Here is a 26,220-nt window from a genome sequence, read left to right as displayed (position 1 = left end):
TTTGCCCTATCTCCTGCGAGGATAAAGACCATTTTCAACAGTAAGACTGTTTACAATCCAAGAAATGTCAACATCACCCTGAAAGAGTGTGCAGTCGTTGTGAAGGTCTCCAGGGGAACTCTGTGGATGGACAGTCATGTTCAGAACATGATCAAGGGTGTTACACTAGGCTTCCCTTGAGGTCTGTGTATTCTCACTTCCATGTCAACGTCATTATTCAAGGGAATGGGTCTTTGGGTGAAATCCAAAATTTTTTGGGTCAAAAATACATCCGCAGGGTTTGGATGAGGACTGGTATTGCTTGTTCCGTCTCTCAAGCCCAGAGCTATGAATGAATCCTTGAAGGAAATGATATTGAGCTTGTTTCAAATTCAGCGGCTCTGATTCAGCAAGCAACAACAGCTAAAAACAAGGATTACAGGAAGCTTTTGGATGGCATCTATGTGTCTGAGAAGGGAACCGTGCAGCAGACTGAAGAGTGAGACCTATGTTTCCTAGTTTGAGAAACAAGATCCTAATCACAAGTACAATTTGGGCTCTTTGGTGACAATAAAAGACTTACATATTGATTCAAAAAAATGAAGAAAAGAATGAATGAAACTTCATATTTACAACTGCTCCAATTTTGGAAAAATGCAACTGAAAATTTAGATTTTATCTATTAGATAAATTATAAATATTCTAAAAACACATCTCACAGGCAATATTGTCTGAAATCAAACAACTTTAAGAAAATAAAATATATGATAAAAACTGGAAAGAAAGAAACAAAAATCAGAGAGTGTGAAAATGGTAGAATTCATTGTGACATAAAGCTAACAATGGTAGCCAAGACACTAGAAGGTAATGAAATAGGGGTCAAAGAGATGGCTCAGGCAGGAGCCTGATATAGTGTCTCCTGAGAGGTTCTGCCAGAGCATGACAAATACAGAGGTGGATGCTAGCAGCCAACCATTTGAACTGAGAATAGAGTTGCCATTGGAGGAGTTAGAGAAAGCATTGAAGGAGCTAAAGGGGTTTACAACCCTATAAGAACAGCAATATCAACCAACCAGAGCTCCCAGGAGCTAAATCATCATCTAAAGAGTACACATGGACAGACCCATGGCTCCAGCTGCATATGTAGCAGAGAATGGCCTTGTTGGACACCAATGAGAGAAGTCCTTGGTCCTGCCAAGGCTGGACACCCTCCCAGTCTCCAGTGTAGGGGAATGTCAGAGTGTGGGAGATGGGAAGGGACGGGTGGTTTGGTATAGGACCACCTTCAGAAAAGGAGGAGGAGAGACAGGATAGGGGGTTTATGAACAGGAAACCAGGAAAGGAAATAACATTTGAAATGTAAATGAAAATATCCAGTAAATAAATGAAGAAAACAAAAAAAATTAAAAACTACATTCTGTTCTTCCAAATGACTGGAATTCTTCCAACACTCACATCATGAGTCTCACGACCACCAATAACTTCACCTCCAGAAGATACCTTGCCTTGCTTTGGAACCAGCATCCACATGCACATACTCACAAAGACATATCATGCACAAACAAACATGCACATGCAATTGAAAATACAAACATAATAAAGAATAAACATATACAGGTTTTTAATTAACATTGTTGGTGATTTTTCAGGACAGCCAAGTGATATTTACCTGGGGGACAGTGTTTAAAAAGCAATGCATTTTACATTTTAAAATTATAAGTGGAGTAAATAAATAAAGCTATAAATACTGTATAAATAGCTGGTCAGAAAATAAATGATGCCATTTAAAGACAGTCACTGAACTTACACCACCCTCAAGAAATAGAGGTCACAAATAAGCAGAGGAAAAAAACGTTTTTGGGCATTATAAAATACATTTATCAATCCAAACTCCAAACCACTGACAACAGCAGACACCAGTAAGGATGAAAAGTAACAGGAGTGTGCCTCTTGCTATTGCTGGGGAATGACTGGGGAACACTATTTTAAAGAAGCTTACAGAACTATACATACCTTTGACCAAGAATTGAGGTCTTTAGTAGTTAGAAAGAGTAAGTTTGTGTCCACCCAAAGTCAATACTTAAATGCTTATAGGAACATTTTTTGTAATAAAAAAATCAACAAGAACAATCAAACAAATAATTAGCTACTTGTCTTAAAGGAATAAATAAAATAGATTGTGCTACATTTAATCAAGGGGATATTTCACAATGGGGGAAAACAAAAAGGATGGATCAAGCCAGAAAATATGAAGAATCTCAAGTAATATTCACAAGAGAGAAAATCAGGACCAATCTGACATGGCCATGAACTACAGGATCCCAAGTACATGATTTTCTGAAAGGGTGGAAGCATGGGGACAGTAATGAGCTTGGAGTATCTTGGCTTGGGGAATGGATAAAGACAAGAAAAATATCTAGAATAGAAGAAGCACTGCCCTCCTTCAAACTGCTTTAAAATCAATACTGAAGTCCATGGAATTTGTGTCCATTTACATTCTACTTCTATCTCAAGTTTTGCCTTAAAAGGATTGGGTTTGATATGTACCGCCTCCAACCACAGCTAGCATTGAAGTAGGCTGTGGGATCCAACTCGGGGCTGCAGCATTTGCAGAACGAGCCCCTTTACTCACTGAGTCAGCTCCGCTGCCCTGTACACCCACTTATACTTGTTTGAATTTTCTTCTTCCTCCTTTTCGATAGTCTCTCCTCATAGGTATAGCTGAAAATTGACCTGTTTCATTCATATTTCAACAGAAAATCTTTGAATTTTATTGATACCTCCTAGTGTGTCACAGTCTGTATTTTTAAACCATGTAATCATCACAATTTTCATACGTGAAATAACCCAGCAACCTTTTTGTTCTTTTTCCGCTTATCATTGGAGCTAAGCTGGGCTACCTTGAATTATTCAGGCGCTGATGCACAGGTCACAAATGCCCTATAACCTATCTAACATTGTGTTGTAGTATTTTTGCTTTAATCCCTACAGCCTCACTTTTTAAAATATTGGTTTCTATGTCCTGCTCCAGTGATTACCTATCTTCACCCATATCCTAACAGCATATTTGAAAATTTATTTAGAAATTTACTAATTGCCACATCTCTGTCACTATGTCTTGTCACATGAGTCAAACATTGTTCTGAGTTAATAAACATGGGACAGGGCTTGTGTATCTAGACCTAGTCCTTGATCACAGGGTATTGTCTTGTTGAGCATCTGCAACTGTATTATCCCTTTTTTAAAATGTGTTTTTTCTTTAAGATTTATTTATTTACACACACACACACACACATATATATATATACATATATATATGTATATATATATATATATATATATATATATATATATATATATATATATATACTGCCACTGTCTTCAGACACAGCAGAAGAGGGCATCAGATCCCATTACAGAGGGTTGTAAGCCACCATGTGGTTGCTGGGAATTGAACTTAGGACCTCTGGAAGAGCAGTCAGTGCTTTTAATCGCTGAAACATCTCTCCAGCCCAAAAATAGTGTTTTGACTTGGAAGTTATTATATCATGCAAATCTACTCACAATTTGCTGACCTAATTTTAGAGAACCTTTAATCTGGAATCAGTTTGTTTTCATACTTCTGGAGTGGCCTCTATGGAGTTCAATAACTACCTGTGACATTCAACAAAATGTCCATTCATATATGCTTATAATTGTATTTTTTATAAATGCATGCAGGATCTGGTTTTATTTTGTGCAATACAGTTTTCCTAATTATTTATTTCACTTAGTTTCATGTATTCCTGTTACTTGTATATGAATATATTTACAAGCCAATGAGCTTCAGGAGTTCAGGCAGTTTATGAGTGGCAGAGGTTTGGTTGTTCTAGTGGAGCTCAGTACTACAAATTTCTTCCTTTTCACTGGCTTCCCAAGGGTGAGACCTTTGTCTTCTGTCTTCTAAGTTCAGTGAAACTGACATGGTTTACTAGGATCAATTTTTTTTAGGAAGAGATTATTTGTATCCATATCTATAACTATTATCCATTATGTATTTTCTATTCCTATATCTAATTTGTGTGTGTGTGTGTGTGTGTGTGTGTGTGTGTGTGTGTGTGTGTGTGTGTGTAATCATGTACATCTGAGTAAAGCAGAGTTTGTTGGGGGCTAAACCTACTGTTTCTCAATTCTTATAGATCATATTCCCACTGTGCTCATGTTTTTCAGTCTGAAAATAATTGTTTTGTATATCTTGTTCAGAATTTTAAACATTTGTGTGGGATTGTTATTCTAGAATTCTCTCCTCCCATATGGCAGAGAGCAGCAGTTCCCTACTTACTTGTAAATATGTTTCAGACCTCTGTAAACTGTTAACTATAAAAATGCAGACTGTGATATTTTTAATTCTTCACAGGTATTTTACCTATAAAACTAACAAATAATCTGGAGTTCTATATATAGTTAATATAATAACAATGTTTAATCACAGACTGAAGGTCGCAACATCACAAATTCCACTTGAAAATTAGCCCAGAAATGATCTATGAACAGAATTCTCTTCTGAAACACATTTTCTTTCTATCTCAGCATTTACCATCTCCTCACTCCTGTAAGGTGTTATTCATTCTTTATTCTAATAGTTGACATTTATAAGGAGTTCATCACTTTGTATATTAGACTCTTGATGACTATTTGTCAATCACTGGAAATGGACTGGCATGAGGTTAGAATTCTATACTCTTTTGTTCTTTTGTTAAATGATTTGTGTTTGTCTCCACTGGAGAATCTTGATAGAATGGTAGTAACTGTATTTTGAAATTACACATGATTAGAGTAGAAGCACAATTATACAACTTAAACCATATCAATAGAAAAAAATACTTTACAGTGATAACCAATGACATGAACCTTCTGAAATCCATGATCCCCACTCAAGACAAGCTTTACAATTGTCCTGTTCATTTCGCAGCTCATGGCTTTCTACTTTGTGTACCTTCATACTGCCATGAATCACTGTCTGTCTTTATTCTTCACAAATTGTCTTTGTTGAGTTTTGCCCCATTTATGATCCCTAATTACAGGACTACACTTGGGGTACTAAAAAGATGCCTCACCTTTAATAGTCAACCCTTCTGTGACCTTCTGTCCTTTGAAGTCATTATGCTTCAAATCACTTCGTGTATTTATTGTCATGTGTGTTTTTATAAATATATAGCTCATGAAACCATAATCTCTTATTTAAATAACTGCTTAATATTCATAGATGATTAATTTAGATATTCAAATAACATATTTAAAACATAATTGCTGTACCTAAACTTTCTTCTCTCTAGATACTTACTTCAGTGTCAAAAACTGTCAGTACACTTTTAAAATTTCATAACCTCAAACTCTTCTACTGTACTTTAAAACTATCATTCAATGAATTGACAGGTTGGATCACATCTATTTTCAATATTTGCCCTCAAATCAGCTGCAGTACAGACTACTCCATATAGATGCAAACAATGATTTTCTGTTATTTAAATAACCCTTCTTGAGCCTGTAACTAGTCATCCTTCTAGAGTCATCTAGAACAGCATAACCTTTCACATTCAAAATAGGTAATATTTTAAAATGAAAAACAGGCCTTACCACATGTCTGCTGTGCTTTGTATACTAAATCGGCTTCAGTGTACCACTGTCTGTTTCCACCTTACACATCAAGAAAACACCAGTTAAATATCAATGTTCAATGCTGTCAGCTTCTTCTTCATGGGAGAAGACAGTCCTTCTCATCTGCTGCCACATTCATGCCTTCATCTGGAGTAACTGTGGCATCTGCTGTTTCTATCAAGATACCCTTACTGACATATGTTCTCAGTATCAACCAACAATAGCCTCTCTGTAGCTGTCATCTTGTCTGTCTGACTCTTAACCACACCTTCTTAGGATTAGTAGACATCTATCGCTTTCCCTGTCACTCACATACAGTCTCACATCCTCTGTTCTTCACCTAATTTCAACTACTTCAATTTGTTTTTTTTTGTTTTTCTTTTTTATTCTTTAAAAGTTCCATCCTATTGACAAATGGGATCTCACAAAACTGCAAAGCTTCTGTAAGGCAAAGGACACTGTTGTTAGGACAAAACAACAACCAACAGATTGGGAAAAGATCGTTACCAATCCTACAACTGATAGAGGGCTTATATCCAAAATATACAAAGAACTCAAGAAGTTAAACTGCAGGGAGACAAATAACCTATTAAAAAATGGGGTTCAGAACTAAACAAAGAATTCACAGCTGAGGAATGCCGAATGGCTGAGAAACACCTAAAGAAATGTTCAACATCTTTAGTCATAAGGGAAATGCAAATTAAAACAACCCTGAGATTTCACCTCACACCAGTGAGAATGGCTAAGATCCAAAACTCAGGTGACAGCAAATGCTGGCAAGTATGTGAAGAAAGAGGAACACTCCTCCATTGTTGGTGGGATTGCAGACTGGTACAACCATTCTGGAAATCAGTCTGGAGGTTCCTCAGAAAATTGGACATTGAACTACCTGAGGACCCAGCTATACCTCTCTTGGGCATATACCCAAAAGATGCCCCAACATATAAAAAAAGACACATGCTCCACTATGTTCATAGCAGCCTTATTTATAATAGCCAGAAGCTGGAAAGGACCCAGATGTCCTTCAACAGAGGAATGGATACAGAAAATGTGGTACATCTACACAATGGAATATTACTTGGCTATCAAAACAATGACTTTATGAAATTCCTAGGCAAATGGATGGAACTAGAAAATATCATGCTGAGTGAGGTAACTCAATCACAGAAAAATACACATGGTATGCACTCATTGATTAGTGAATATTAGGCCAAATGCTCAAATTACCCTAGATGCACAGAACACATGAAACTCAAGAAGGATGACCAAAATGCGAATGCTTCACACCTCATTTAAAAGTGGAACAAGAATGCCTTTGGGAGGGGATAGGGAGGCAAAGTTTAGAACAGAGGCTAAAGGAACTCTCATTCAGAGCCTGCCCCACATGTGACCCATACATATACAGCCACCACACTAGATAGGATGGATGAAACAAAGAAGTGCAGGCTGACAGGAATTAGATGTAGATCTCTCCTGAGAGACACGGTCAGAATACGGCAAATACATGGTGATTGCCAGCAGCAAACCACTGAACTGAGAATGGGACCCCTGTTGAAGAAATCAGAGAAAGGTCTGAAAGAGCTTGTAGGGGCTTGAGACCCCTTATGAACAACTATGCCAAGCAACCAGAGCTTCCAGGGACTAAGCCACTTCCCAAAGACTATACATGGACTGACCCTGGACTCCAACCTCATAGGTAGCAATGAATAGTTTAGTAAGGGCACCAGTGGAAGGGGAAGCCCTTGGTCCTGCCAAAGCTGGATCCCCAGTGAACAGGTTTCTTGGGGTGATGGCAGTAATGGGGGGAGGTTTGGGAGGGGAACACCCATATAGAAGGAGAGGGGGAGAGGTTAGGGGGATGTAGGACCGGAAACGGGAAGGGGAATAACAATTGAAATGTAAATAAGAAATACTCAAGTTAACAAAAAATTATACTTCATTGAACTTGATAATATGAAAGATTGAGCAGAACAATAAAATATAAATGAAATTTTTAAAAAAAGTTCTATTCTATCAGTATTGAAATCAGCATTACTTTACTAGAGCTCCAATAATAAAGTGTGTGTGTATGTGTGTGTGTGTGTGTGTGTGTGTGTGTGTGTGTGTGTGTGTGTGTGTTGCGTATGAGGGTCTATATACTCTATATCTGTCCTATTCCTCTGCCCATCAGAAATGATTGGATTCATATACCAAGGGCATTCAGAATTGTTCAGCTTCTAACTTTCACCTTAAAAGCACACTACTCAAAATGGAAAGTAGCCTAAGAATTTTAACTTGATTGCTCTATAAACACTCATTTGCAAGTAAGTTATGAACTGAGTTGCTAGGGACACAATTAAACATGGATTATAATGTAACTGAGTATTTATTATATTGATGAAAAAGAATTAAGAAGAACCAAGTATCCCCAGAGACATGTGCTAAATATTATTATTATCTAAAATATAAAATGGAATTTGAAAAAAATAAATAAAGCAGAGGCTGAGAGGTAAACTATTCAGAGTCTAAGAACACAAAGCTACTAGGAAATGTGAAGGTGACAGGCCACAGTAGTGACAAATGAACAGAACAGAACAAGTAAGGGAACAATGGAAAGACTTCCACTGCTGTACCCTTCATGCCTTCATGCCAGATGGACTACCAGTTGGTAAGAGAGACACTAAAGAATGCCTAAGGTTTGGATAGTAAATACTAACTTGCAAAAAATAGAGCCAGATGTGAACAGGTAAAAAATGAGTGATGACTTGGGCATAAGGAATTTGATGCTACATCTTTTCTGTTAGTCACTGACAAGCACTACAGGATATAAAATTCCTCTCAATATTGTCACTTGTACTAGTAGAGAATCCTCCAGATTGTGTCTTTAAGAGATAGGGAATGGGAAAAGAGCAAATGACTCCTGTGACTGCTTGTGCACACAAGTACACTACATGATGCATAATGGGGTCCTACACACCAGAGACCCACACAATGGCATTAATGCCATAGCATTGCATGCTTCCTGCCTTTTGTCCACTGACATGCTTCCAAGAAATACTGCTCCTCAAAACATCCTCACATGACGCAGGTTGTTCACCATCGAAGCTCATTGGATGATTATAAGTCAATGGGTACTTAACTGATTAGAGGATGTATGTATATTGTACAGTGAACTTCTGCATTAAACTATATATGCATTCAGATGCTGATCTCCAGAGTCTGTTGCCTGGGTAGCTCATTACGACTCTGTTACTCTGACACCTCAAACCACCAGAACAATGTCCCACAGGATAACATAGGCACTATAATCAATAATTAATAAATGAGATCTCGTGACACTGAAAAGGCTTCTGTAAGGCAAAAAACATAGTCAATAGTACAAAATGGCAACCTGTAGAACGGGAAAAGATTTTTACCAATTGTGCATTTGATAGAAGGCTATAATCCAAAATGTAGGATAACTCAAGAAACTATTTCAACATATTACATAATCCATATTAAGATTAGGATATAGATCTAAACAGAGAATTCTCAATAGAAGAATCTTGAATGGTTGATAAACCATTAAAGAAATGTTCAACATCTTTAACATCAGGAAAATACAAATCAAAACTACCTTGAGATATAGCAATCTTAGCTCATGCAATAAGAATTATCCTAGTGAGAACTCCTAGTAATTGAGGGATAAGGAGTCTCAACTGCCCATCTCTTGTAGCCACAAAAGACTTCCAGTGGTGGTACTAGGTTATATTAGGTTGAGTTGATGGCCAAGAAGGACACATGGAGTTAAGTAAACAACCTAGGCTGAGACTAGGAGAGATGGCCTCTTTGAGAACAGTGTGGGGGTAAGGGGGGCACTGTAGAGGAGAACATCCACACAATCAATTTATTGAATGTGTGAATGTGGAGTCATCAGAGAGGAGTCACCTGCCAGCAGACGGGAGAAAATTCCGAGATCCATATCCAGATATTATGGGGAGAGAGAGTGTAAGTTGAAGGTCTCCAGCCAACCTCTCCCCTTGAAGCACAAGATATCCAGTTAAAGATGGGGAAGAAAGATTGCAGGAATCAGAGGGGATGGAGGAAACCAGGAAAACACAGCCCACTGAATCAATCAAACAGGACTCCCATGGGCTCACAGAGATTGAGACTGAAAGCACAGGGCATCCATGGGTTTGCACCGGGTCTGCATATGTCCTGTGGCAGTCAACTTGGAGGTTTTGTGGAAGTCCTAACTGTGGGAGCAGGTAGATCTCTGACGCTATTGCCTGCTCATAGGACCCTATTCCTAATATTAGGTTGCTGTGTCCAGCTTTTGTGTGAGAGCTTCTTTTCTTGTCTTAGTGAATTCATTTTGTCCTGTTTGGTTGTTATCCCTTGGAGGCCTGTTCTATTCAGAAAGGAGAAAAAGGGGAGTGGACTTGGGAGAGAGAGGAGGGGGAAGGGGTGCTAGCAGGAATGAAGGGAGCTGAAACTTTGGTCGGGATGTATTGTATGAGAGAACAATCTATTTTCAATCAATCAATCAATTAACTAATTAAAAGTTGAAACCTTTCTAAATCTAACCTAAGTTTTTTCTTCCTTAGAAATTCCAAGATTTCAATCATTGGCTTCAAGATTTTTATCATCAGAATTGAAATTAAGCCTAAGGAAAGAAAAGCATCCTTCAGTGTTAGCTGTTTAACCACCATATCTTCATTCTATAAAAGCAAGCTCCTTAATATATTCACTATTAAAAAATACGTAAAACTTTCTTCCCCTAACCCTTAAAGTCAGGTAATTATGACCCTACATGGTCATTCCACTATTTTTGATTTATCTACCAAATCAGAATATGCAAAGAGAAGGCCTAAGAATGGATGTTGATTATATACTGGATATAAAGAGCATGTCCATAGGAATATGGATATGTTTCAAATACTTATATGAGTAAATTTGACTCAAATTATAGAGAAAATCTCATCTTTAGTCAAATAGAAAACATTAACTTAGGTCAGAACACATCATCATTCCAAGTCTGCAAGTCTTTCTGAGAAGCTCTCTGTGCACTAGAAGCATAGAGAAAATATAGTGATTCGCATATGAGCAGTTAAAAGTTGAACACAATTCATTATTCACTTTAAAATAAAACAAAGATTCCCTCATAGAAAGTGATTAATCATAGTGAGATTAGCAAATCATGATGGGCATACTTCAGTATCTTTATGGCCTTACCACACAGAGAGAACTGAAACAGATGAACTAATGTTTGTAGACCAAACCCTAGTCCCGAAAAACATTGAATTAGTTATGGTTCTTTATGAAGCATAAAAAAAGATGTGTTTATTAAATACTGAAGAATCAAAGAGCAGTATTTCTACTCTTTTGATTATACTTACCCCAGATGCTGAGAGAGGTCTGCTGACTGAAGGAATTTTTCAAGCACCTTCTATATTGAATGTAATATAGGATGTGCATAGTAACAACTCGTGCTCTCCCAACAAATAACATATAATACCACAACCTTTGATTACCAAACAATATGGTTAAGTATAACTAGGTATAACTAGATACATAATATGGTTAGACAATAAACATACGTTTTTAGGATTTTTGTATTTTTTTTAAATAAGTCTTTCTGGCTTGGAGTATTTGCTCCCAAACATCAGACAGAAATACAGTTTTAAAATGAATAAAAAATGAACTGGTGTGTCCAAAAAAGTGTTTCCTGAGAAACAGCCATTTATTTTATAACAAATTTCAAAAAGTTTCTTCCTGTCAAAGGGGGTAAACACTCCCATAAGTCTTCAAATGCCCAAATAAAAATTCAGACACAGAGACATTGTTGTTTTAGTAAATTCCTGGAGTTGGGGGGGAGGGGTGAGCATGCCAGTGTTTGTTTTGTTCCTATTGAATATATAGATTACCAGGATCCAAATGATACTACCTTAATATTCTTGTTTGTGGGACTCTAAATGTGATATTAATGATAGCTGTTGGCTTCCTACAAATTAACGCACTGCACAAAATCTACAAAGTACTTACTATTCTGTTTTTTCACTAAAATAAACCCACAGCACATGTGATATGCTATCTATTTTACCAGTCCTTGCTTGGCTTTTCTTACAACTTTGAATTTTAGATGTTAATAAAACAAAAAAGTCCATCAAGTTTAAGGATGGTAGTTGCATTTTAAAACACATGAACACATGACAGCATGTTGTGCCACTGCAAATTCATCACTTGTTTTACTGGTCATTCAAGGACTATATACAACTGATTAAAAAGAAACTTTTTTTCTCCTCCAAACGAAATGCTCATCATAAGATGATTTTTTTTGACCAAAGCAAAATCACCTTCCGTATCCTATTTAGTTAAAAACACTTAAAGCTATGTTCATATATACTTGAAATAGACACCATTTCTATAATGTCTATAAAATTCAAGGGAAGCCTTCTCTTTCATCTCATTGTATAAAACAACATTTACTTTGAGGTCCCAATATTGATAATTTACTTATGGTTGCCTGATTTTCAAATTTGATAGTATTAGTTCCTATTACTTGATCTTTTTTCTTTTAAAATATTATTTACTGCCTTCCCATAACCGAAAAGTATAGCTTTCTATTCCTCAACCTGACTTTATATGTACCTCTCATGCTCCACACCTTTGGACAGGAGTTCAAGATTAATTGAGAGGTGATTACTATTGAGCATGCGTCCTGCTGACAACAGCTCTTGATGAGGCAGAGGGCTCATCACAGTTACATGTCAATCAAGGTAGATCGTATTCTCCTGAGACAATCCTGCACTCTAGGCCTTTGTTTTTCCAACCATGATGCAAAGTATAGTGTCTCCATTTAGGCATTCAATGCAAACCACTCCAGACTTGTGTGCTTGATAAATCAGAGGACTTTACTTTTGACAGTGCTGGAGGTCCCAGTCTAGAATCAGGTGCCAAATTGATGGATTTCCCTGCCAGACACCTGCTTTGGCTGGCTCCACACAATGCTGCCCTATAGTAATGGTCTCTGGTGTGAAAATGCAAATTGTGGGATCATATTTATGGTATCATTTTAATATTATTTTCTATTTAAGGCCCCAAGCCTAAATAAAAGTCAACTCTGGTATAGTGGAATCAAGAGTGTCAACTTGTAAATGTGAAGAGGTCATGTTCTGTGCACACCACTGTCAGGCAGAAATTTGTTTCTAATATATTCACCAACATCAAAGAACAGGAAATTCAGGAGTTTTATGGGCAGCCCTCCATGTGCTCCAAATGGAAACTGCTGCGTAGTTCTTGGCTCAAGGATAGTTTTCCCAGTAAAAACTAGAAAGAAAGTCTATGCTCGGGCTGGAGAGATGGCTCAGCTGTTAAAGGTTAGGCTCACAACCAAAAATATAAGAAAGTTTATGCTCTCTACTGCTGTTCGGTATGATATTTCACCTTTGCTTTACTCAAACTCAGATTTTGGTAAAACAGATTCTTTTTCATATTCTACCAAGAGGAGTTGTTCAATGTTTGAAATTTAATGAGTGTGTGTGTGTGTTTGTGTGTGTCTGTGCAAGTTGCATATGTGTGTATATCAGTATATATGTTTGTGTGCATGAATGTACTTTAAATTAACATTGTTTACTGTTATTTCATTACATAATACTAGCATAAGTGTAAATATAATTACTCAAAACAAAACTTCAATATCAAGTGCTAAATCTTTAGCTTTAGATTCCATATATTTATTTATATATCTATTCACTTATTTATTTTTGTTTCTCCTTCAGTTTCTCTAATTAGTATTCCTCATGTCAATTTTGCTTCTTCTGTTGCCTATCTACCTCCAATGCAACATTTGTTATTTCATATCAAATAAGATGGAAAAAATAAGTCTTACACATTTGACAGATTCAGCCATAGAATTTGATTGGATTAAAATGATGTTTCTACTTTTGTTGGGATTCTCTCAGAAAACTGGTTCTCAGTCTACATTTCTTTATTTCCTAATATGTAGATATTTTTCATCTACTTAATGCTGACTTACTTTTATTATGTAGTTTATTTTTCTTCAGTTCATAGCCTTAAGTTTACCTTCTAGGACTATTACTTAATTTTCCCTTTGTTATTTCCAGACTCTTGTCAATAATCCCAGCTTGAGTTTTGTATGATTGTTTTGTTTTTGTTCTGTTCTGCAATCTATTATTACTGTTTGATATATTCAGCATTATCATATATTACACTCAAGGTGCTTATTGAATGACACATCCTCTGAAGTGATATTGTAAAATGAATTTCTTCATCCACATTTATATCATGCTTCTTCTGCTTCTCCAGATTTATGTTTTCTTCTTGGGATAAATTATGTGTTCATTCATTCACTTTTTCATTATTTTTATTTTTAGTAATCCCCCAAAATGTCCACTGATGCCTCTTGACTAAATTATTTAGGAGAAAAACATAATTAAGAATAAAACATCCTGAAACAAGAGTGGATGCTGTTTGGATGGAAGCATTCATGGTCCTCTATATAGTGATTATGTATTACATGAGAGAAGACTAACTTTGTAGACTCATATAAACAAAAAAATGCAACCCTTCCAGTCTCCATCTACACACAGAGCTGGAGCTGTTCCAAAGCCTTTATACCCAAAACCTGTCCACAGAGACCTGGTCTGCCAGGAGTGCTCTTCTCCATAACCCCACACCCCAGATGTGGTATCCTACATTCTCTCCATTGACTGTCCAAGGAGAAACACATGGAAGTTCACAGGGATGAGAGGCAGCAGGGCAGCCTAGGAGACAACTCTTGCTGTTTCCACCTGGACCCAGAGCAGGGGCTGTCCCACAGTTCTGGAAGCCAAAACATGCCCTGAGTGAGCTGGTCTTCCAGGAGCCCTCTCACTCCTAAGATCATGGGCTCAAAGGCCCATAGGAGGGACAACTCCACTCAGAGACAGCAAGACCAACTAAGATCAGAGATAATCAGACGGTGAGAGGCAAGCCCCAGAACCTAAGCAACAGAAACCAAGACTGCATGCCATCATCAGAGCCAAGTTCTTCAAAAACAGCAAATACTGGATATCCCAACACACCTGAAAAGCAAGATGTGGATTAAAAAGCAAATCTCATGATCATGATAGAGCACTTTAAGAAGGATATAAGTAACTTCCTTAAAGAAATTGAGGAGAACACAGATAAACAAGTAGAAAGCCCTAAAGTGGAAGAGAAAAATCCCTTAAAGAATTACAGGAAAACCCAAAGAAAGAGGTGAAGGAATGGAACAAAACTGTCCAGGATCTAAAGATGGAAACTGAAACAATAAAGAAACCACAAACGGAGACAACCCTGGAGATAAAAAACCTAGGAAAGAGATCAGGAATCATAAAAGCAAGCATGACCAACAGAATACAAAAGATAAAGAGAATCTCAGGGGCAGAAGATACCACAGAAAACATTGCCACAATAGCCAAAGAAAATGAAAACACAAAAAGCCCCTAACACAAAATATCGAGGAAAACCAGGACACACTGAGAAGACCAAACCAAAGAGCGATAGGTACAGGAGAGAGCGAAGACTCCCAACTTAAAGGGCCAGTAATTATCTTCAACAAAATTGAAGAAGAAACCTTCCTTAAACTAAAGAAAGAAATGCCGATGAACATATAAGAAGCTGACGTAACTCCAAACATATTGGACCAGAAAAGAAATTACTCCTATCACATAATAGTCAAAATGCCAAATGTACAAAAAGAAAGAAAGAATATTAAAAGCAGAAAGGGAAAAAGGTCAAATAACATATAAAGGCAGACTACGACTATATCCAGCAAAACTCTCAATTAACATAGGTGGAGAAACCACAATATTCCATGACAAAACCAAATTTACACAATATCTTTCCACAAATTCAGCTCCACAAAGGATAATAAATAGAATACTCTAACACAAGAAGGTAAACTACACCCTAAAAAAGCAAGAAAGTATTCCTCCCGCAACAAGCCCCAAAAAAGTTAGCCAGACAAAAAGAATTCTACCTCTAACAACAAAAATAACAGTAAAGAATCACTATTCCTTAATATCTCTTAAAATAACTCAATTCCCCAATGAAAAGTTATAAACTAACAGACTGGATACTTAAACAAGACCCAGTATTTTGCTACATACAGGAAATACACCGGAGAGGAAAAGACTAGGAAAAAATTTCCAAGCAAATGCTCCCAAAAACCAAGGTGGAGTAACCATTCTAATATCCAATAAAATCAACACTCGAACAAAAGTTATCAAAAAAAAGATAACTTCATACTCTTCAAAGGAAAAAAAATCTACCAAGATGAGCATTTAATTCTAAACATCTATGCTTCAAATGCAAGGGTACCCACACTCATATAAGAAACTTTACTGGGGTTGGGGATTTGGCTCAGTGGTAGAGCGCTTGCCTAGCAACCGCAAGGTGCTGGGTTCAGTCCCCAACTCCAAAAAAAAAAAAGAAAAGAAAAAATAAATAAATAAACTTTACTAAAGCACAAAGCATACATTGAACCACACACAGTAATAGTAGGAGACTTCAACATTCCTTTCTCATAAATGGACAGATCATGGAAACAGAAAGGAAACAGAGAGACAGTGAAACTAACAGAAGTTATGAACCAAATGAACTTATTAGACATCTGTAGAAAATTTCAACCTAAAATAAAAGAATGAACCTCATGGTACCTTCTCAAAAACTGACCATATAATTGGTCACAAAACAGGCCTCAATAGATACAAGGAAATTGAAATAATCCCATGTATCCTATCAGATCACGATGAACTACAACTGGTCTTCAATAACAACAAAAACGTCAGAAAGCCCACCCACACATGGAAACTGAACAATTACTCAATGACAACTTGGTCAAGAAAGAAAAAGACAAAGAAATTAAAGACTTTTAGAATTTAATGAAAATAAAGGCACCCCATACCCAAACTTACGAGATACAATGAAAGAATTTCTACGAGGAAAACTCATAACTCTGAGTGCCTTCAAAATGAAATTGGAGAGAGCATACACTAACAGCTTGACAGCACACCTGAAAGTTATAGAAAAAGAAGAAGCAAATTCACCCAAGAGGAGTAGACAGCAGGAAATAGTCAACCTCAGAGTTACAATTAACAAAGAAGAAACAAAAAGAACTACACAAAGAATCAACATAAACTAGGAGCTGTATTTCATAAAATCAACAAGATTAATAAACCCTTAGCCAGACTAACCAGAGGGCAGAGAGACAGTACCCATATTAACAAAATCAGAAATGAAAAGGGAGACATAACAACAGAAACTGGCGGAATTAAAAAAATTGTATGATCCTAGTATAGAAGTTTTTATTCAACATAACTGGAAAATCTGGAGAAAAGGGACAATTTTCTAGACAGAAATGAGGTAACAATGTCAAATCAGGATATGTTAAACTATCTAAACAGTCCCATAATCCTTGCCAAGGCTGGACCCCTCCCCACACAGGGTAGGGGAATGTCAGGACAGTGAGGCAGGAAGGGGTGGATGGTTGGATGGGGGATCATCCTCATAAAAGGAGGAGGAGGTAGGATATGATAGCAGGGATATAGAAGGGAAACCAGGAAAGGGGATAAAACTTGAAATGTAAATATAAAATATCCAAAAACAAAATTAAAAAAAAGTCTCCTAACCAAAGAAGCCCAGGACCAGATGGGTTTAGTGCAGAATTCTATCATACTTTCAAAGAAGACCTAATGCCAATACTCTTCAAAATATTCTGCAAAATAGAAACAGAAGGAACCTACCCAATTCTTTCATTGAAACCACAATTATGCTTTTACCTAAACCACACAAAGACTGTACAAAGAAAGAGAATTGCAGACCAATTTCCCTTATTGATGAAAAATACTGAATAAATTCTCAAAAACCTAATCCAAGAACACATCAAAATGATCAATCACCATGATCAATTAGGCTTCATCTCAGAGAAATCCATCAATATAATCTACTATAAAAACAAACTAAAAGAAAAAAAAGCACATGATAATTTCATTAGATGCTGAGGAAGTTTTTGAAAAATCTCAACATCCCTTCATGATAAGTCTTGGAAAGATCAGGAATTCAAGGCCTATACATAAACATAGTAAAAGTAATATACAGCAAACCAGTAACCAACATCAAACTAAAATGAGAGAAACTTAAAGCAATTCCACTAAAGTCAGGGACTAGAGGAGGATGCCCATTCTCTCCCTATATATTCAATATAGAAACTTAAGTACTAGCCAGAGCAAGTAGAAAACAAAAAGGTCATAGTGATACAAATTGGAAAAGAAGAAGTCAAAATATCACTATTTTCAGTAGATATAATAGTAAATTTAAGTGACCCCAAAAATTTCATCAGAGATCCCTTAGAGCTGATAAACAACCTCAAAGTGTCGGGATATAAAATTAACTCAAACAAAACAGTAGCCTTCTTCGACTCAAAGGATAAGCAAGTTGAGAAAGAAATTAGGAAAATGACACTCTTCAGAGTAGTCACAAATAATATAAAATACCTTATTGTGACTCTAACCAAGCAAGTGAAAGATCTGTATGACAAGAAATTAAATTCTCTGAAGAAAGAAATTGAAGAAGATTTCAGAAGAAGGTAATATCACCCATGATCATGGAATCATGGATTGGCAGGATTAATATAATAAAAATGGCCATCTTGCCAAAAGCAATCTGCAGATTCAATGCAATTCATTTGGGAAAGCAAAAAAAAAAAAAAAAACAGGATTGGGAAAAGTATTGTCAATAATAAAAGAATTTCTCAGGGAATTAGCATCCCTGACCTACAGTTGTACAGAGCAATAGTGATAAAAACTTTATTGTATTGGTACAGAGACAGGAAGGTAGATCAATGGAATAGAATTGGAGACCCAGAAGTAAACCCATACACTTGATCTTTAACAAAGGAGCTAAAATTTTCCAATGGAAAAAAGATAGCATTTTAAACAAATGGTGATGGTTCAGCTGGAGGTCAGCATATAGAAAAATGCAAATTGACCCATTCTTATCTCCTTGTACAAAACTCAAGTACAAGTGGATCAAAGTCTGCCGCATAAAACTTGATACACTAAAACTAATATAAAGGAAAGTGGGGAAAAGCCTGGAACACATGGGAACGGGGGAAACTTCTTGAACAAAACACCAATGTCTTATGTCCTAAGATTAAAAATTGACAAATGGTACCTCATAAAATTGCAAAGCTTCTGTAAGGCAAAGGACACTGTCAATTTTACAAAACAGCAAACAACAGATTAAGAAAAGGTCTTTACCAATCCTACATCTGATAGAGGGCTAATACATAATACATACAAAAATTCAAGTAGTTAGAGTTCAGAGAATCAAATAATCCTATTAAAACTTGGCCACAGAGCTAGACAAAAATTCTCAACTGAGGAATACCAAATGGCTGAAAAGCACCTAAATAAATGTTCAACATCCTTAGTCAGTCAGACATCAGCAAATCCAAACAACCCTGAGATACCACCTCACAGCAGTCACAATGGCTAAGATCAAAAACTCAGGTGCTAGCAAATGCTGGCAAGAATGTGCAGAAATAGGAACTCTCCTCCATTGTTAATGGTATTGCAAACTGGTACAACCACTCTGGAAATCAGTCTGGACATAGTGCTACCTGAGGCATATACCCAAAAGATGCTTCAACGTATAATAGGGACACAAGCTCCACTATGTTCATAGTAGCCTTATTTATAATAGCCAGAAGCTGGAAAGAACCCAGATGTCCTTCAACAGAGGAATGGATACTGAAAATGTGGTACATCTACACAATGGATTACTTTTCAGCTGAACTAGAAAATATCATCCTGAGCGAGGTAGTCTAGTCATGAAAGATCACACATCATATGTACTTTCTGATAAGTGGATATTAGCCCAAAAATCTAAGAATACCTAAGAAAAAATTCACAGAAGAAGTTCAAGAAGAAGGAAGACAAAAATACAGACACTTCATTCCTTCTTAGAAGGGAGAATAAAATACTCACAGGATGAAATACAAGGACAAAGAGTGGAGCAAGGCCTTAAGAAAAGGTCATCTAGACATTGTCACACCTGGGCATCCATCCCATATACAGCCACCAAACACAATCACTATTGCTGATGCCAAGAAGTGCTTGCTGACAGGAGCCAGATATGGGTGTCCCCTGAGCCTTACTGACACTGATGAAGATTCTTGCAGATAATCATTGGTCTGAACAAGGGGACCCCAAGGGGGTAGTTAGAGAAAAGACTGAAGGAGCTGAATGAGTTTGCAACACCATAGGAAGAACAATAATATTAACCAACCAGACCCCACCAGAGCGCCTGGGAATTAACAACCAACCAATTTGTGCACATGGAGGGACCCATGCTGGAGGAATCCAACAACATATGTAGTAGAGGATGGCATTGTCCAGCATCAATAGGAGTAAAAGCCCTTGGTCTTGTGAAGGCTTTTTTCTCCAATGTAGGGGAATGCCAGGTCGTGGAAGTGGGTGCATGGGAGTGGGAGAATCTTCATAGATGCGGGATGGGGAAGTTGTATGAGAGATGGGCAAAAGGGGATAACATATGAAATGTAAATACATAAAATATACAATAAAAATAAAATTTAAAAATAAATAAATGCCCATGTGTATAGATAAAACACACACACACACACACACACACACACACACACACACACACACACACACATACACCAACAAGCAGCACATTTTCTCTTATGATAGACCGCATCCCTAAGACATTGCAAGATACATATAAAAAATATCAAGCTATTTGTTCTGAATCCATTGAGATATAGTATGTATCAAGGCTGCTCAAATTTACTTTCTGACATAGAAAGTAGAGGATTCAAGGAACAAGTTGCCCAAATAGAATACCTCTTCTAGGCTTCAGAAAGTAATCAGCAATGCAAATGCGGAGCAATCCAGGGAATCTGCTCCTTTCCATGACTTTGCATAAATCCTACATGAAGCTCTACTTTAAGCAACATCTGTCCCCTTCCTTGCTGCTGCTTCTGAGCTCGCCTTGCCAACAGCAGACTGCTTGTGATTTCCTCACTAAACGGAAATTGTAACTTCCTTCTGGATGAGTCAGTTGCCATTCATCTACTTGCTTCATACCTTCCAAAACTCTACTACTTTTGGTCTCACCTCTTTAACCTTTAGTCTTCCTGGGTATTTTTATTAACTTCTTGTCAATTTACTACAATTGGAAGGAAATAGATTACATTTATTTCAATGCAAGCTTCCCAAATTCATGTTGCAAAGTTAACTCTAATAGATAAACATTTATTTCTGCGTGTAATTACCTTACTTCTCCTCACTGAAAGAGTGAAAGAGCTATTAAATCAAGAAGCCGTGTGCAGGGCATGAGATTGGCAGTTACATGTAAAGCAATCACAGAGAATGATGATTATGTTTACTTTAAATTTATTGTTTTATCAAATCTGATTGAAGCACTTTTATGCTGAACTGTTTAGAAAGCCTCTGAAGTGGGTTTAACCTAATTCTGCCTGTATTCTAATGTTAATTTGGGTCCCAAAAATTGTTTGCATGAGAGTCCACACGTAAGACACTGAGCGGCCTTGCCCCCATTGGATGTGATTGGTAAATAAAGATGCTGACAACCAATGTCTGGGCACGGCAGGGAGTGGCATGAACATTGGATTCCATGGTTTGTGATAAGGAGGAGGATGAGAAGTAAAAGGGGAATCTGCCATGCAGGAAGAGTGTAGAAGTGAAGAGAAATGCCATGCCTGAGAAGAGTGCTGAACAGAGACTTGGCCACCATGGAACAGAGCTGGGGAATGTAGCCCAGAGCACAGCCTAGTTGAGCAATCCTGAGATCAGAACAGCAAAAATAGAATATAAAGTTTGGTAAATTATAACTCGGGACTATTAGCAGGAGGTGGATTAACCTTGTGGAGATTAGGCAGTGGCCTAACTTTTCCCCTGATTAAAGCATATCAAAGGCTGTGTGTGTGTGTGTGTGTGTGTGTGTGTGTGTGTGTGTGTGTGTACGCACATGTGCATGCATGTGCCTTTCATTATGGAACATAAACCATTGAGAAGGGTAGTAAACCACAGATGGGATTTATTTATTAAATACTATTTCTACAAAACTCAAGACATAATTATATGGAGCAGGAAAAATATGGATTTAAATAAAAATGTATGTTAAAAAAGTGTGAGGAGGAAAGACCTTTTAAATTTTACTTTAAGGAGAGAGAGAGAGAGAGAGAGAGAGAGAGAGAGAGAGAGAGAGAGAGAGAGAGAGAGAGAATGTATCTGTGTGAGGGTATGGGAACACATATACAAGTTTCCACAGAAGCCAAAAGAGGAAAGTGCCAGATCTTCTATAGCTGGACTTACAGGCAGAAGATAGATGAAGTTGGGTTATTGTAAGAAGATTACATGCTGGTATCCCTCGAATCATCTCCTTATCACTGACGTTTTAAAATATAAATAAAAAATTATTTGAGAATGTTATAATCATTAATTTAGATTATTTCAAATGACTAGGTTCTGGACTCCTATGACAAAGCTCCCTAAATTCAGTATAAACTACAGAAATCTAATATCTCACCGATCAGCATGCAAGAATATGATCTCAAGGTGTTGATAGTTTGGCTCCATCCAGAGGTGTGAGAGGAAAACCTATATTATGTGCATGTATTTGTGTCTTGTATTTGCTTCCCTTTGCCTTTGAAAGTTTTTGTATATATGTCTTCATTAAAGTTTTCATTAAATTTTCTAAAGAGAACTCCAATGGCTCAGGCTATAAGATTAAGAATTGATAAATGGGACCTCATGAAATGGAAAATCTATTATAAGGTAAAGGACATAGTCAATAGGACAAATTGGCAACCTACAGATTGGAAAAAATTTTCAGTAACCCTACATCATATAGAGGGCTAATATCCAAAGTATATAAAGAACTCAAGAAGCTAAATTCCAAATAAAACAAACAACCCAATCAAAAATTGGGGTATAGGGCTAAACAGAGAATTCACAACAGAGGGATTTCAAATGGCCAAGACGCACTTAAAGAAATGTTTCAAAGTCCTTAGTCATTAGGAAAATAAATCTAACTCAAAACAACTCTGGGTTTCTAGCTTATACCAATCAGGATGGCAGAGATCAAAACCTCAAGAAACAACACATGCTGGCAAGAATGTGGAGAGAGAGAAATACACCTCCATTGCTTGTGGGGTTTTTAATGTGTACAATCACTCTAGAAATCAATCTGGCAGCTCCTCCGATAAATGGAAATAGTTCTACCTGAAGACTGACCTATAACACTCCTAAGAATGTACCCAAAAGATGCCTCACCATACCACAAGAATATGTGTTGTTGTAAAATATATATATAAAGTATCATTGTCTTTTACCTCAGTATATTCGGCACCGCAGTGCCCCAAGATATCTGCTAGATATCTTGGCAGAAACACATCCCAACTCCTTGGCGGCCCAGTGTCTCCTGCTGCCGCACACTTTCCTACACACAAATCTTCACATAAATGAACACACAACACAATAATCTTTGACCTAATTGGTAAGATATAATTGCCCACCTAAACATACAAAGCCCAGTACCATCCATCCCTTAAGAACAATTGTAACAACCTGTAAAAGTACAGCGTAGAATCTTAACGTCACCCGCCATATTGTCCTGCCACAACTTCTCTCTCTCCCTCTCCTCTCCTCCTTTCTGTTCCAGTCTCCTCTTCCTCCAAACTTCTCTCCTGCCTATTCTTCCTTCTCCTCCAATGACAGGCTTCCTTCTATCCTGTACCTGCCACTCACCTGTACTTTACAAATTCAATGGAGAGAAGGTTCTGGTGAAGTCACCTGATTCCTGAATATGTTACTAGGCAGCTGTCATTGGGACAGTAGAATTAACATCAAAATACAGATACTCCAGGGAAAACCACAACAGATATGTGTTCCACTATGTTCATAGCAGCCTTATTTGTAATAGTCAGAAGTTGGAAACAACCCAGATGCCCATCAACCAAAGAATGGACACACAAATACAGCTATTAATACTGAAGATATCATGAATTTTGCAGGCAAATGGATGGAATTAGAAAAATATCATCCTGAGTCAGGTAAAAAGACATGCATGGTATATACTCACTAATAAGTGGATATTAGCCAAAAATATACAGAATACCAATGACATAATCCACAGAATTCAAGAGAGTTAGCAAGCAGAAGGTCCCAAGTAATGATGCTTCAATCCCACTTGGGAAGGAGAAGAAAGCCATGATTGGACAGAGTAAGGGAGGGACCTGAGTGGGAGAAGGGATGGGGAGGGGAAAAGTGAATATGATTAGGTATTGCAGGGGGCAGGAGAGAAACCTTGAGGGCTACTAGAATTTATAGAAATATGTAAACTTGGGGGTGGCTGGGTGGGAGGACCCTCTAGAATGTACCAGAAAACTGAGAGTTGAGAGACTCTCAGGACTCAAAGGGAGGGGCCTTAGATGAATTGCCCAGAAGTGGGGAGAGGGAACTTGTAGAGTCTACCTCCAGTTGAAAGACTGGCCATCAAGGAGAGGGATGATTGGGTTCTCATCCCACAGTGAAAAACTATGACCCAGAATTCTTCCTGCCAAAAAAAAAAATGCAGGGACAAAAATAGAGAGGAAACTGAAGGAAAGATGGTCCAGTGACTGATGCAACTTGGGATCCATCTCAAGGAGAGAATGAATCTAAGACCTTACATTATTACTGAGGCTCCTGTGTGTAAGGAGCCTATCATGGATGTCCTCTGAGAGGCCCAACAAGCAGATGAATAAAACAGATGCAGACACTTATACCCAACCAGTGGACTGAAATAAGGAACCCCTGTGGTTGAATTAGAGAAAGGCTGGAAGAAGTGGAGGAGCCAGTGACCCACTGGCCCAGCAATGTGGCAGCATATAGGAGCTGCTCCTAGACCCCTGTCACATATAGAGCAAAGAACTGTCTAGCCTGGTCTCAGTGAGAGAAGAGCCTAACTCCTGAGAGACTTGAGGCCCCCAGGGAGTCGGGAGCCCTGGTATGGGGGAGCATCCCCTTGGAGAAAGAGGCAGGAAAAAGAGGAATTATGGGAGAGCAGACCAAAAAGGGAGTAACAACTGGACTGTAAAAAAAAAAAAAGGAAACCATTCTCTTAGAAGCTGAAGTCATTATTCAGTAATTTATTTAAATTAGTTTGATTTACACAAGTTTGGACTTAAAAATAAATCATGGGAATTCTTTTAACTCAAAAATTACCAAAAAGAGCACGAGGAATCCTTCTAACCAATGCACATTTCCAGGTCTCACTCTAAATAACTTCAAAAGAATTTCCAAATAGTGTATTTTTTATGAAGAAATTCTCTAGTTGATCCTATTATAACATGCTTGAGCCTTCTGTCTCATTTGAAGTTGGGGAAGTGTAGGTCCTTCTAACAAAACTGTATCTCCTAGGAAATGTTCAGAAGATTATTAGAAAACACTTTTGTCAGTGCAATGAACAATGTTTTTAATGTTAAAATAAGCATGGCTAAGGAATAGATGCTTAAGTTTAGTGAACACCTAAGGTTGCAAACTTTGATTATGGTAGGTTTTATTTTTTTCTTCTTTCTGTTTCCTTTTTTTTTTAAATTCAAATTAAGATAAACTCTTGTACGGGCGAATCCACAGTTTACTGAAGGGAGATTAGGAAACTTACAGATGATGTTCTATCGACTTCACAGCGGCTACTCAAAATGAAACAGGCCTCAGCATTGTCCATCCTAAACACAGACAGAAAACAGAGTAACCATAGTGAAGAGCTCCTGACTGAAGTGACGATGTCAATGCCTGGTCCGCGTCACACACGTGTTTCCTTAACCTGAAAGAAGAACTATTGGCTATCTTGCTGAGCTTGACTACATCAGTGAGACAACAGCTTGCACACTCGTACAGCTCCAGAAGTAATGGCACAAAAAGCAATTGAATTCGCTTTTTTTCTGATTTCAATTTATCTATGTATACATACATATGTGTATTTTTATAAATATTTTCTATAATTATACAATATATTTAATTAATATTTTATCTTGCAAACTTGGGTCATTACATTATTATTATTTTATGGCTAACTCATTCCCACATCATTGACTCAGAGAGAAAACAGATATACTTAGTGGATTTAACTCAAACCCTACTGTGTCTCCAGGAAGCTGTTCAACCTTTTGTTCCAACCCCCTTTTTGTCATGTGACGGTTCTTTATTTCTCAAAGTTAGTAACGAAAGAATATATTTTAGTCCTTCATAAGTAGAGATTTTAAAACACTAGGATGTTTATTTTTCAACTGAGTAAAGCTTTATCTTTCTGGTACACTGTGATAAAGTTAGATGCTTCAAAATCTTTTTTTTTTTTTGGTTTTTATTGTTTGTTTGTTTGTTTTTTGTTTTCTCTGGAGAAGAGAAACAAAAAGCCCAGGAAACTAATCCAAATAAAACAATTCTGAAGAAAGTACTGTGGGAGGTTACTAAATAACATGGGTATTGGATAACATTTTCTAAGTATCATTTTCAGTAGTAATGCAGTGACGTCATGCCACTGACCTTTGGGGCTCTTGTGGAGGCACCTACT

At 37.3% G+C, this 26,220-nt stretch overlaps 1 protein-coding gene across 12 annotated transcripts in view; it reads right to left on the bottom strand.

Annotated features, from left to right (window-relative positions):
• Nucleotides 1-26,220, bottom strand: part of Kcnt2 (potassium sodium-activated channel subfamily T member 2) — a 395,059-nt gene that overhangs the window by 183,849 nt on the left and 184,990 nt on the right. For all 12 annotated transcript variants that reach the window (XR_005492244.2, XR_010056918.1, XM_039090726.2 and 9 more), the window contains one exon: nucleotides 25,312-25,375. Coding sequence is in view for 10 of the 12 variants with exons in the window: in XM_039090726.2 (XP_038946654.1) it covers nucleotides 25,312-25,375 (64 nt within the window). In the remaining 2 variants the exon portion in view is untranslated. The remainder of the gene's footprint in view (nucleotides 1-25,311; nucleotides 25,376-26,220) is intronic.

Source organism: Rattus norvegicus, chromosome 13 (genome assembly GCF_036323735.1).
Source record: "Rattus norvegicus strain BN/NHsdMcwi chromosome 13, GRCr8, whole genome shotgun sequence".
Classification (NCBI taxonomy): Eukaryota; Metazoa; Chordata; class Mammalia; order Rodentia; family Muridae; genus Rattus; species Rattus norvegicus.
Note: the sequence above shows the minus strand (reverse complement) of the source record. Positions and strands in the feature narration are given on the sequence as shown.